General features: G+C 36.6%; 1 protein-coding gene across 2 annotated transcripts; it reads left to right on the forward strand.

The window, feature by feature from the left end:
* Positions 1-1,852: 1,852 nt before the first annotated feature.
* On the forward strand, positions 1,853-14,452 carry LOC131651055 (uncharacterized). Of its 2 annotated transcripts, XR_009298347.1 has the most exons (3): positions 1,853-2,648; positions 5,781-7,729; positions 7,808-14,452. XR_009298347.1 is itself a non-coding variant. In XM_058920734.1 (2 exons), exons 1-2 carry the CDS (start codon positions 2,444-2,446, stop codon positions 6,494-6,496), a joined length of 921 nt encoding a protein of 306 aa, XP_058776717.1. In that variant the 5' UTR covers positions 1,853-2,443; the 3' UTR covers positions 6,497-14,452. The 2 variants fall into 2 exon arrangements, 1 of the variants encoding a protein (XP_058776717.1); XM_058920734.1 differs by having other exon boundaries at positions 5,781-14,452.
* Positions 14,453-14,959: the final 507 nt, after the last annotated feature.

Here is a 14,959-nt window from a genome sequence, read left to right on the forward strand (position 1 = left end):
GCTCTCATCTAGAAATATGAAGCCTTCAAGATGGAAGATGATGAAAACATTGAAGCAATGTTTTCTAGATTCCAGACTCTGACAGCTGGATTGAGAGTGCTAGACAAGGGATACACCAAAGCTTATCATGTCAAGGAGATAATCAGAAGTCTACCCGAAGATGGGGACTAATGGTTACAGCGTTCAAGACTTCTAAAAATCTGAATGAAGTATCTCTTGAGGAGCTCATAAGCGCCATAAGGAGCCATGAAATTGAGCTTGATGCAAACAAACCTCGGAAGAAAGGTAAGTCTATTGCTTTAAAGTCAAATAATAAAAATTGTACTGACGCTTTTCAAGCTAGAGAAGAAAAATCTAATGACTCGGAGTCTGAAGAAGAAGATGAGTTATCACTTCTTTCCAGAAGAGTAAATCAACTCTTGAAAAGCAAACAGAGAAGATTTAAAAGCTTCAAGAAAGCTGAAAAGGGAGAATCTTCAGGACCCAGAAGATCTGGAAAGAAAGGCATAGTCTGCTATGAATGCAAAGAACCCGGACACTTCAAGAATGAATGTCTTAATCTTCAGAGAGAAAAGCCCAAGAAAATATTTGAGAAAAAGAAAGGCATGATGGCCACTTGGGATGACTCATATTCCTCTGATCAAGAGTCAGACTCTAAAGACGAGTAAGCGAACATTGCATTCATAGCAACTATTGATGGTGAAGAAGAATCTGCATCTGACTCAGATTCTGAAGAGGTATTTTTTGACCTATCTAGAGAAGAACTTGTTTCTAGTCTCTCAGACCTTTTCCCCAGCTGTTTCTTTCAGTCGAGTTTATTACTCATTCCTTTGGTTTATTCCCCTGCGGAGTTCTTGTGTCCTCTTTTGAGTTTCTCCATCAACAGTTTGTCTTTTGTGGCGCTATATTCCCCACACAGATTCGAGTCTGTCTCATATCATATAAAAACAAAAAAAGAGTTCATGCATTCATAGCATAACATATCATTGCATCAAGAGGAAAAATTCAGGATTTTTAAGTATTTAATTACCTTCTACCACTGATATCTTGATGACTAAGTCATTCAAGTTACCTGGCTAAAGATAATTAAATAGGGGCAGCTGTTGTACCCTAAATTTTGCCCCGACTTTTCATCAGCATCGTTTACATTTTTGCATTCATTCAAAAAAAATATATGCAGCGTCTTATAATTCATTTGCATCATTCTCATTCAAAAATATAAAAATATATATATTACATGTGCATCTTTTGCATAGTTTATTTGATTTTTTCGATTTAATAGTATTTCTTTTTAGGTTACTAATCTTTGTTTTATTAGTAATTTTAATTTGAAATTCGATTTAGTTTTTAAGTTGAATTTTTGTTATTAAAGTTATAAATCATTTTCTTTCTTTTATCATATATATTTTGTTATTATTTCTTTGTATTTCTTATTTGTTTTTTTTAGGTGTGGTGTAAATAAAAAGTGGACCATTTAGTTCAAGAAATAAAGGCCCATATGCTTTTTATTTGGTCCAAGTTAATTTTTTGCAGGATTTTTGAAGCCATGTCATGAAGCCAAGCATTCACATTTTTCTCTTCTCAGCAAAATATCACAAATTATCCAAGTTTCATGACATCATCCAATTTTCTCATCCATTACATCACCTATTTTCACTACAGACAAACAATTTCTTACCTCTCAAGAATGGTTCATGCGTTTGCACCTCTCCACTCACCAAAATATCCCATAAAATCAGTAACAAACTTCTGATTTTTTATTCCATTTCACACACAAAATTCCTGATATGACCTCATTCTCCTACTACTATATAATCACATGTTCATATCAAGGAAAGAGGAGGAAGAAAATTACAAAGTTACTCTGCCAAAATCACTTCAAAGCTTCCTCCAAAAATTCTGCAAATAGATCCAAATCTTCATCACAAAACCATCACACAACCAAATCGGACAATAACACAAACAGACTGATCATAACTCTCATCACGACTCAGATTTCAGCTTCAATATGCTCAACTAATCTTCACTAAATCCAACACATAGAAGCTTCATACCAACCTTCACGATCAGCAACTTCCAATCAATACCATAGATCCAACATCACCTCTACCGATTCAGCAAAATCACACACTATCATATCACTCTACACAAACCAAAACCAGATCATATCACCTATTCATCCACCTTCATTTACCTTCCCCATTTTCCTTATCAAACCTGCAAATTACACCTTCAAACCGTAACTCTGCTTCATCCATCATCGCATAAGTCTGAAACGCATCATCAACACCACCACACAATTAAATCGCACAACCTTCTTCAAACACCACACCTTCATCAATAGCTTCATGATTCCTTCAGCTAAACACAAACCATATAAACCGAAACAAATCCATGACTCTGTGTAAACCGGAAGATCTGTTACGTTCACGTCACAATCTTCATGCCATTATCACCTCAGCACTTAGGGCCACGATGCCATAGCTTCAGATCGAAACCGACATCATCGCTCAGCATAATCGAAGCATATCTTCAACAACACACCTTCAGATCGCAACTCAACATTACCAAAGTTTCACGTCGATTTCATCATCAACAACAACACCGCCATCACCGATTTTGCAAACGCCACCAATCCTCTTCAATCGGTATATCCGAATCTTTCCTTTACATATGCTTTCTGATTTGTGCTTGAATAGTAGTTGATACATTTTGATTTTCAATTATTTTCGTTGTTTTGCGTGATTTTGATTTCTTAAGATGCTAGATTTCTTAAGATGCTAGTTGTTGTTGGTTGATGTTAAGAATCATCTAACATTTAAACTTGAGAAGGTGACGTAGAATTAGAGATGGACGGGGTAGGAGATTCATTGTTGAGAGCCGAGAGATAGGAAGAGTTTATTGTTTTGTTTAATGAGTTTTAATAGAGATATGAGAAACATAGGAGATGAAGCGTTGGTGGCAGACTTCTGTCTTTCTCTTTAGGGTTTATTTTGTTAAAAAGTTTGTTCGAAAATTATATCCCGTACCCCTACATTTATCCCAATACCCGTACTGTAATACCCTACCAATATGCGTCTAGAATCATATCAGTAAAATATTAATAATTGGTACTGAGTACAAACAAAAGCTAGGAATAATGACATAAATTGCATACATTTACAAATCATCTCGAAGATGGATACAACGAATATGTCTACACATTAATAATAATATACGGCGGAAGAAAAGATTAGGCACGGTCTTCACGACATCCGATCAAGGCTCTTGATCCAAACATCTAGCAAAACCCGGTCTTGCATGGTACCTGAAAAAATAATAAGATGAATAGGGTGAGATTACTAAATCTCAGTGAGTTCCCCTATCTCATGGGTCCTCTCGGCTCTACAGGGTACATGCATCATCTATAGATCCATCTCAGATCCTAAGGTTTCCTCACTATCCAGTACAGGAAAGCCTATCAACTCGTAGCTCCACAATTTAGTGTCCACTGACCACCCGATTGGACACTCTGAAAGCATATCGCATGTTCAGATATTAGGTATATGTTTCCTGCAGGATAAGTCTTCCAGATTTACAAGCCTATCTACTCTCAGAATAAGACCCAAAAGCATACCTTTTAAATTTACAAGGTAATTAATTCATATAGGCTAAAGGGAATCCTGGAATTGACATTGAATCGCATCGCACGATTCAAGTCATCAAACCCATGGAATTCCATCTCAAAACCGCATCACACGATTTGAAACCTCAATAATATGGACCGTAGGGAAACATGGATTCTCATCGAATCGCATCGCACAATTCAACTCATCAAACACATGGAATCAACTCCGAATCGCATCACACGATTCGAATCCTCAATAATGAGAACGATAAGGGGAAGGTATTGGTTCGCATCCCCGGGAGTTCATCCCCGAAGAATACTCTTGAACTACAGAGCACCAATCAATCCTGAGCGTCACACCCGAGAAGGACCTTCATATATGGCCTGGGAGCATCCTTGGACATCGCATCACAAGGACAACCACATATAAGTAACAAGCATCGCACCGGTTACTACCCTCATGCCCATTATGTAACCCTTCGCCATGGCACAACCTTGTTAGTTGCCCTCCGTTAATCCTTCATAATATACATTCTAAGGATTACCTCGCCATTATGTTTATTGAGTAAACATCCTCTTAACACTTATGTTAATTGTATAACCTTTCATCTCTTGGTCCATATAACTCAATTTGTCATTACATGACTTAATTATCTTTAATTAATCATGTATTATACTTAGGTTAGTTTATATAAACTCAAGAGTCAATCATACATGTAACATACTCATATTTCACCAAGTTTTACTTTATTAAACAAGATAAAAAATATACATTTGGATTTTAGTAATATTTAGAAGTATGATAGAGTTATGGAAGCTTAGGCATCTCATAGCCCTTTCCGTTAGCTTTCCAATGATGTAAAATTTGCGTCAATCGGATATACGATGCAAAAGTTATGAATTTATGAAGTTTCGAAAAAGCTGCCCAAAACAGTGATGTAACGGGTTACATGAATCATGTAACCGGTTACATCGTTGACAGACCCAAAAATTCTGCATTTTAAGAGTTCTAAACCAGACCCAAACCCCTCTAATTGATTCCCAGCATCATAATTTAATCCCAAACGAATTTACAACATGCAATAGTGATCTAATGTACATATTACATACATGAAACACAATCTCATCATTAAATCAATCATGCATCAAGTTAGCTCACACTAAAACCCTTAACATGCAAATTCTTCCCCAAAATCTACCCAAGGTTTCTAATCTAATGGAACTCACCTCAATAACAAATCTGAACTTGATGAAGATGGTGATGGAGATTCTGATTTGGTAGATTGAGAATGGAGATGATGTTGATTACCAAACCAAGCTTGATCCTTGAAGCCAAAATCCTCAAAATCTTCTACCAATGGCACATGCATGCTTTTGGTGGAGCTTGAGTCCACACTTCCTCTTCCCTCTTCCTTTCACGTTTCCACCTCTTTCTTTCTTTCTCAATTCAGATTTTTGGCAAGTGAGAAGAATGGTGTAGATAACCAAACAAGTCCTTAAATTTCTCTTACAAGTGGAAATGTCCCTTACACGCTTCAACTAAGTGTAAACTACAAGTTTGCCATATAGTTACTTCCTAACCAAATACTTAACCATTATTTCTAGACTTAATTAATTTGGGATGTTATACGTACAATTTTAAAAAAATTTCAATTTTGTCCTTTTCAACTTTTAACTTTTAATTTTTATTTTTTTATTTTTACTGTTTGTACGGACATCTGAGAAAAATTATACTTCGTACCCCTACATTTATCCCAATACTCCTACAATTTTAAAAAAATTCCAATTTTTTCCTTTTCAACTTTTAACTTTTTATTTTTATTTTTTATTTTTTTATTTACTGTTTGTACGGACATCTGAGTGGCTGGAACCTCTACGTTGCTATAACCGGATATCCCAAGATGCAGAATTCCGGTTAGTTAATATCCAAAACTGGACAACCCAGGGTTGGGTGTTCTGGTTGCCATTTTTCTCAACCGCATATCCCACTAATGGGTGTTCCAATTTGTTTTTTTCTCAACCGGATATCCCATTAGTGGGTGTTCCGGTTCCTTTTTTTTTTAATTTTTTTTTAATTTTTTTTTTTCGTTTTTTTTAATTTTTTATTTTTTATTTTTAATTTTTTTTAATTTTTTTAATTATATACTAAACTAAATTAATTTTATATATTTAGGTGTGGATCATCCTTTGATGAAATGCGATGTAACTCAAACATGTGCGGATACAACTGATGCTTTTGTAACTGGTCAGAAATTTGCTACAAGAGAAGAGGCGATAAGTTGGATTAAGGAGGTTGGAATCAGGAATAAAGTGACAGTTATATTAACTCGTTCAGATACCAAAACAGGCAAGAGAGGAAGAAGTGATAAATTAGTATTTGGTTGTGATAGAGGTGGAAAATACAAAAAAACAGATAGCGAAACCCAAAGTGCTACTAAGAGATGTGGTTGTCCTTTCAAAATTAGGTCAACGCCGTCGAAAGATGGTTCGGGATGGAAGGTCGATGTAAAATGCGGAGTACACAACCGCGGCTTACCTGATAGATTTGAAGGTCATGCTTTCGTAAGTCGACTAAATACAGATGATAAGCAACATATTGTTGACTTGACAAAACGCCATGTTCCACCAAGACACGTATTATTGTCATTGCAAGAGCGTGACCCAGAGAATGTCACTCGGATCACGCAAATATACAAACATAAGAGTAAGATACAAAAAGACATAAGGGGTCCTAGAACAGAAATGCAACAATTGCTCAAGTTGGTTGAAGAATCAGGTTATGTTTATTGGAGTAGGAAAAAGGATGAGTCAGAAGTTGTGAGAGATATTTTCTGGGCTCATCAAGAATCAATTAAGTTAGAGCTGTCAATATGGGCTACCCGGCCCTAAACGGGCCGGCCCTAGCAGGCCCTGGGCTTTTCAGGGTTGGGCCAAAAAGGTCCTGTATAATATGGGCTCAAGATTTACTACCCGAGCCCGGCCCTAGATGGGCTTCGGGCTACCCGGCCCTAAATGAGCTTTTTTATTTAAAAAAATTAAAATAAAAACTCCATGATATTTATTATAAATAAAATTAAAAATTATGTTATTTTAAACATAATACATTTTTAAGTACTATATTATCTCTTATAAATACTATAATGTGTTTCTAAATACAATATATGTCTAAATTGTATAAAATAATACTTGAATATTTATTATAAAAAAAACTAATATAATACGATGAAAAAATGTTGATTATATTAATGTATAATATTTAAAAGAGAAAGATTGAATAAAATAGAGATAAAATTTAGTGAAGTAAGAAAAATTAATATGCTATTTCGGAGTAAGATAATATAAATATAAATATATATTTTTAAAATTTATAATTATGCGGGCCTGATGGGCTACCTACGGCCCATATGGGCTAGCCCTAATGGGTAGCGGGCTTTTCAGGGCTGGGCTAAAAAGGCCCTGAAAAATATGGGCTCTAATTTTAAGGCCCAAGCCCTATGATTTTTCGGGCCCAGCGGGCCGGCCCATATGGGCTAGCCCATTTTGACAGCTATAAGTGAAGTTGTTGAATATGTTTCCTGTTGTATTAATTATGGATTGCACATACAAGACAAATAAGTACAGGCAACCGTTGTTTGAAATAGTTGGTATGACATCAACTAAATTAACATTTGCTGTTGCATTTGCCTATATGGAATCTGAGCAGATAGAGACTTTTTGTTGGGTATTGGATAAGTTGAAACAGTTGTTTATCAAGCAGGATGATTGTCCTCAAGTAATCTTGACTAATAGAGATCTCGCTTTAATGAAAGCCATTGAAACAGTATTTCCAAAGACAACTAATTTGCTTTGCCGATTTCACATCAACAAAAACGTGAAATCAAAGTGTAAGGAACATGTTGTGGATGATATGCGAGAAACAGTGGAGAAAATGTGATTTGAACTGACAAAGGCTAGTGATGAGATGGAGTACCATCAAAGGTTGAAACAACTTGAGGATGCATGTGTTGACTCCAAAGGTTTTATTGATTATGTGAATGACACATGGTTGACACCGCACAGACATCGATTTGTCGAAGCATGGATCAATCAAGTGTTACATTTGGGCAACACCACAACAAATAGGTATGTATATGTGATTTAATCGACATTATTTCTTTATCTTAATATTACAGATAATTAGTTGTTTTGTTTTATTTAAAGGGTGGAATCTGCGCATTGGAAACTTAAGCAAATGTTAGAGAATAACTTAGGTGATTTATGCAAATGTTGGGAGGATATGAATGACAATATCAAGATACAAGTGGGAAACATTAGAGCTTCCTTTGAGAAGAGTTTTTATGAAGTTGAGCATGCACACACTGTGGTGTCGTTTTTTTTACCTCCCCGTTTCACTTGGGAGGACGGCACGCTAGACCCTTCATGCGAAATTTGGAAGGAGAATGCGCCCGGGGCGGGAGGAATTTTGTTTTAGTTCTTCCTACGATATCACACGAACTTTTTAATTATCCTAATAATTAGGAGAGGGGAAAAAGATCTCAAATAAACCCTAGGAGTTTGCTAAGTGTGGGGATTCACCTAGACTAGAAATTCTGGAGTCCGGGGGGTCGGTTACACATAGGGAAGAGTTTAAGCACCCTACATATCCGTAGTACTCTATGGGAACCTTCTTTGTGTCAATGTGTTTGTTGCTGAATGATTGGGAAATTTTCTCCTTTGTGTTAGGAGAACGAATTGAACTGATTTGAAAGAAAGACAGACAGACTGACTGACTATTTTTGGTATTTTATTAGCTCGCTGAGATTCCTTGTGAACCTCATGCCTACATATCCCTAATGGAAGTCAGAGCTTTTTGTAGTTCGGAGAACTAATTAGGTAAATTAATGATTTTTGGGTGCCTTGCTTGAAGCTCAAGGATGTAGCTTGAATTAAATCTCTATTTACGATAAAGAGACATGAAATCGTCTTTATAGAGAGGTATTTCTACTATTCCACCACAAACATTTTAAAAGAGTGACAGAATGACTGAATTCATTTCATTAAGAGAGGGAGCCTACTTGGTTGATCAAGTATGACAGCCAACATGCCTCTTAAATGAAAGAAGGATTCTCATCCAAATTAGGGAAAGTGTACAAGTCTTGGTTTGTTTTCCTCAGAGCATGCCTTTCAAAATCCTAAATGGGAGAATGTTTGAAATTGAAATTGAAAATGAAATGTTTGTTTGATTGAATGTGATGAGATAGGAGAAAGATCTCTCTATAGAGATAAGCTATGTCTATCTACTGTATAAAAGATTTGATTTTAGCTGGCTTGTATGAGGCCCAAGCTTGAGGCTTTTGATTGATTTTATTATTTTATTGACTCTGGGAGATAACTCTACTGGGAATTGACTTAAATTAATAAATTATGCTGTTCTGTACAAAGCCCAGAATTGAGGCTGACACTTGACTGGGGAAGTCCTTATTTCATGCCTTGTATGAGGCCCAAGGTTGTGGCGGACTCTTTATTGAGAAATATGTCTTTTATTGATTGAGATTGGAGGCTGACCCTTTCCAGGGAATTTACTCAGCTGGGGAAATTATCTTTTAAAAGACTAACTTTTTTTTTGGAAGCTAACCCTTTCCAGGGAATTATGGATGATGGCAGAAGGATTATTTAATTGAGACTTCTTGTTTAAAGCCCAAGATTAAGGCTGACTCTGATTGAGGATAGATAACTACGGATCCTAGACTTTGCTAAGGAAGATTGATGAAGATAAGGGTGACAGAGACTGTCCATGTCTCTCATTCCAAAAGGTGTGCTCAATATGAGATTGAGACAATCTTGGCTTGTTTTAAAAGTCTGGTTTTAAGAATGGAAGGAGCTCACCAGGGTAGGCTGAAAGGTTACTAAAGACCTGTTCCTATGTTTTTAAGAAACCTGATGGGTCCTTGTATACAAGCTCAAGAGGAAGCTGGAAATGCTTTTAAGAAGCCTGTGGGTCCTTGTACAAAGCCCAAGAGGAGGCTAGAAATGCTTTTAAGAAGCCTGTGGGTCCTTGTACAAAGCCCAAGAGGAGGCTAATCGAGGGTCATCGAGGGTCCTTGTTATAGCACAAGAGAAAGCTATGTGGTTTTCAACTTATTTTGGCTTTAAGCAAATGGGTAAGAGGTTTCACCGGGAATAATTCCTCTTGGATGGATGTGTCCTATTTTGGGTTCTAAGGCTTTTTCAAGATGTTTCACCGGGAATAATTCATCTTGAGAGTTTGAACTACAGATCTCTAATTAGGAAAGAGCCTTCACCGGGAAGACATTCTCAATCCTAGGCCATATTCCTATAATATATAGTTTAACTGTCCTATGGTTTGCACTCAGACGTAGTTCTAAATAATAAACAGTTTATATTTGACAGTAATTTAAATGAAGACTGTAGAATGAAAGCTTGTAAAGCCTAAGCTGGATGGAGTGGAGGCCTTTGAAGATGTATGTACAAAGCCTTACGAGCAGTTGATTGTTAACAGTTGAATATTTATGATAAACAGTTAAAGGTTTTTGAAAACAGAAGAAGTGAAGATGGACATAGGTCACATAGGTATCTGAAGAGTTTCACTGTAAATACAGTTTTTGAAAACAAACTAATTAAAGAAAGAGGTGTTTCACTATTTATGAGAAATAGTTAAAAAGATGCAAGGTTCTACTTTGAAGTTTGAAAAACAGTTTGAATTTTGACAAAAGTCAACTTAATTATGGCAAAGATAAAATCTACACCTAATTAAGACCTAAATGATTTAGGGTTTTAACACCAAAACATGTACAAGAGATTTAGGTTTTTGAGATTAAGTGAAAACGATATTTTAAAGTATTAAAACATATTTAAAACATATGATTTTAAACTTAATTAAAATATATCAAAATAATATATTTTTGTGATTTTTTTGGATATTCTCAAAATAGATATACTAAATGAGAAGTGTGTGAAAAATGAAAAGAAAATGATTTAATTTGATAGATGAATTAATTAGTGGAAGTTGTGAAGAAATTGAAATGGAAAAGTGGTAAAAAAAATGGTTTTGGTCTCCCCAAGGTTTGAACTCACGCCCTTGTAGTCACCAGCATAAAACAAAGTCAACAGAGCCACGCACGTGGCTTGTCAAAGGAAGGACTCCAATTGATTATATGTGAAACAAGCATGATAAAATGGAAAAAAAATAACAAAAAGGTCTGAGGGGGGGATCGAACCCCAGACCTTATGGCAAGAGAAGTATGGAGCGCATGTAACCAAGTGAGCTGAACGTTTTAGTCGTTCAAAACACGCTTCCAGTTAAATATATTTTAAACTTCCCTCTGAGAATTCAAAAATGGCGCCACCCATCATCTTCGTCTTCAACCTCAAGCTCTCTCATTTTGAAATTCTGAAATCTCTCAATTCTCAACCATTTGCAAAGATGTAAAGAGCAAACTTGCTCTAAATTCACTCACGATTCCAGATATATGACTAACATAAATTTATATTAACTATATCTACTGAATTAAACAAAATACGTGAAGAACCCTAAAATTCAAAAATAAAATTAAATGATGATGCTGATGAATAAATGCATGAGAGTAGAGGGCTTTTGATCCTCTAATGACACTGAATGAATTGGTATCGAGCTTTATCAAAATAAGTACGTGAATTAAAGAGGAGGAGTTCAAAAACTTACCTCTGAAACTGAAGGTCGTGAGGATGATGGAGAGCACCTGGGCTTGTATGAATGATCCTAAAAGCTTCCTTGGGACTCAGTGATGCTAACTGAATACTTATTACGCTTTGAATGCTCCAGGATTACTCTACTCGACCCCTTCTATTTGAGCTTCAAGTGAACATGGAAGTTGGTGATTCCATGGTTACAGATGTGCTGGAGGCATCTGAATAGCTTCACTACACCTCTAGGAACATATTGATGTCTTTGATTTTCTTGACACCTTCTGAATTGCTCTATGGACCTTCAACTGCACGAGCTCCAAAATGAAAGCAACAATGGTGTTCTCCTACTTACAGAAGTGATCCAGGTGCTTGGATCACCTCAAATGAACCCCCTTAAGATGTTAGAAAGCTTATTTCCCAAAGAAGAGCTCTGGTTTGAAGAAATCGATTCTTCTTGCCAAAGAACTTTGAAAAAACATAAGCATGATAAAAAGAAGGAGAAAGCAAGGAATTGAGTTGCTTTGGTATGTTTAATACTGAGGAATGCACTTGTATTTATAGGCAAATGATGCAGAGCAATTGGATATAGTGAGCTTGCTTAGTGAAGTAAGTTTGGTTTCTTAAGCATGAAGAAATTTCAAAGAATATCAAAGTGTGATCATTGCATTTTCGAGTTAGTCCCGTATCCATTGATCTCTTCTGATCTTAGGGAATATTTCTGATGCAGAGTGAGCTCTAATTAGCTTAGAACAAGATTTCAATTGGTGAATCATCATTTTCCATAAATTCACAAATGTAATGATTACAAAATCACATGTTCTTGTTTTGGGAATCTTCTTCAATCCTTGGGTACTAAACAAACAAACTGTCTTTCTTGCGAAGGACTGCAATTTGTCGACTGCTAGGGGAACGAAAAGTAAAAAAATTGTCTTCTGTTGAAAAGAAAGACTGCCATTTGTCGACTTTGCTGAGGAACCTTAAAGTGTACAAACTGTCTCCTGTTGAAAAGAAAGACTGCCATTTGTCGACTTTGCTGAGGAACCTTAAAAAGTGTACAAACTGTCTTCTGTTGAAAAGAAAGACTGCCATTTGTCGATTTTTGTTGAGGAATCTTTAAGCGGAATGAACTGTCTTCGTAAAGAAGGCTGCCATTCGTTATCTCTGCTGGAAAAAGTGAGTGAATTGTCTTCTATTGAAAAGAAAGACTGCCATTCGCTCAACTTTAATAAAGAAACCTGAAACGAACTGTCTTCGTGAAGGAGCTGCCATCCGTTATCTCCGCTTGGGAGAAAGTGAGCAAACTGTCTTCTGCTGAAAGAGACTGCAATTTGCTGACTTTTGAAAAGGAATCCTGAAACGAACTGTCTTTGTGAAGAAGACTGCCATCCGTTATCTCCTATTGGGAGAAAGTGAGCAAATTGTCTTCTGCTGAAAAAGACTGCCATTTGCTGACTTTTGAAAAGGAATCCTGAAACGAACTGTCTTCGTGAAGAAGACTTCCATTCGTTATCTCCGCTTGGGAGAAAGTGAGCAAACTGTCTTCTGCTGAAAGAGACTGCCATTTGCTGACTTTTGAAAAGGAATCCTGAAACGAGCTGTCTTCGTGAAGAAGACTGACATCCGTTATCTCCTCTTGGGAGAAAGTGAGAAACTGTCTTCTGTTGAAAGAGACTTCCATTTGCTGACTTTTTGGGAAAACAACAAACAATCACTTGTCGATTCCATGAGGACGAACTATCTTCCCGAGGAAAACTACCGTTCGTTGACTCTGCGGGGAAATCAAAAGCATACAAACCCGTATTCTTGGAGAAGATGGTCAACTATCGCTCTGTTGTGAACGTCCAAAAGTGGACAAACTATCTTAATTGAAGAAGATATCTATTGTCGATTTCACTCGAGAGTGAACAAACTAATTCTTTGAGAGAGATTACCATTTGTTGTCTTGCTGGCGATTTCTCAAAGTAAACAAACTAATCTTCCTCTGGAAGACCATTATTTGTTAACCTTTTGGGGAAATTCGGGTGTATGTACCTTCTTTCTTAAGAAGAAAACCCTTTCACGACTTTGCAGGGGAAGCTTGAGCACATGCCTTAGTGACTCGGGCATTAACATGATCAAAGCCTAACTAGACTATGCTAATTATGCAATTATGATGTGAGACATGCATGAACATTATGATGATTATAAAATGTAAAGTGAATGTGAATAGAATTGTCGCGGATGTGAAATCCTATGATACGACTTGAATCTTATGATGATCAGAAGATGTCTTCTTCTTGCAGTTTGAACTCTGTTGGGGATAATTGGTTATCAGTTGCCCGCTGTTTGAAGTGAGTGATATGAATTGAAGTGAAGATGCGTCATCGGGAGATGTTCACAAAGCGACCTCATGGGGAAATCTTGGTTCCCGGAGTGTCAACCGTTTTTGGAGCAACTGTTTGCATTCTTCCTATTGTTCGTAAACCTTAGAAAGAAATTTCACCTTTAGTTTTGCAAGTAAATTCATTTTATTTTATGAAAACAGTTTGTTTCAAGAAAATGACTGTTTAAAAAAAACGCATTTTAAGAAACTGAAAAAGACTTGATTTGCAAAGAAAAGGCACAAGGCTTAAATTATTATTTATGAAATGGTAATCAGCCAAATGCTTGATTCCATGGAGTATTTACAAAGTTGGAAATTGGTAATTTTCGGGAAAAGGGCTACGATGAAACGTGACAACCATTATCTTTCCCTTCCACTCCGAGTTGCGCTGTATTCGTGCTTCGTAGAAGATGACCTACTGATGATTACTCCGCTATGGATTTCGAATGATCAAGTTTGTCCTGAACACAGTTACTTGCCATATATCCCTAACTTTTGCGTAAACTACCCCTTTCGGGTTTTAAGTCTACCGGGATTGATTATTATTATTTTTTATGTCTCTAACTTTTGCCTGAGTCGCCCTTTCGGGTTTTCGATTCACCGAGACGCTCTTTTTTGCCTAAGCCGCTCTTTGCGAGTTTTCAACTTAGCGAACTGTACTTTTAAATATTTAGGAGAAGTATTTCTTGACTGCGTCGACGTTCACAGGACGGATGAATTCTTCTCCATCCATAGTCGTGAGTATTAAGGCTCCTCCTGAGAAAGCTCTCTTGACCACGTATGGGCCGTTATAATTGGGAGTCCATTTTCCTCTCGAATCTGTGAGAAAAGATTGAATCTTTTTGAGTACAAGGTCACCTTCTTTGATTGTGCGAGGTCGAACCTTTTTGTCGAAAGCTTTCTTCATTCTTTATTGATATAGTTGTCCGTGGCATAAAGCTGTCATGCGCTTTTTTTCGATTAAGTTCAATTCATCGAACCTGTTTTGACACCACTCGGCTTCTGTTAATTTTGCCTCCATCAAGACTCTCATTTATGGGATCTCAACCTCTATGGGTAGGACTGCTTCCATGCCATATACAAGGGAGAAAGGAGTTGCTCCAGTCGAAGTACGTACAGATGTACGGTAACCGTGAAGAGTAAAAGGGAGCATTTCATGCCAATCTTTGTAAGTGATGACCATTTTCTGAATGATTTTCTTGATGTTTTTGTTAGCCGCTTCTACAGCTCCATTCATCTTTGGTCTGTAAGGAGACGAGTTGTGATGTTCAATCTTGAATTCTTCACAATGTTCCTTCATCATTTTGTTATTCAAATTTGACCCA

Source organism: Vicia villosa, linkage group LG2, assembly GCF_029867415.1.
Source record: "Vicia villosa cultivar HV-30 ecotype Madison, WI linkage group LG2, Vvil1.0, whole genome shotgun sequence".
NCBI lineage: Eukaryota > Viridiplantae > Streptophyta > Magnoliopsida > Fabales > Fabaceae > Vicia > Vicia villosa.

Coding starts and splice junctions, on each gene's coding strand:
- LOC131651055 (XM_058920734.1), top strand. CDS start 2,444: ATGCCATTATCACCTCAGCACTTAGGGCCACGATGCCATAGCTTCAGA. Junction 2,649..5,780: donor CCACCAATCCTCTTCAATCG/GTATATCCGAAT, acceptor TTATATATTTAG/GTGTGGATCATCCTTTGATG.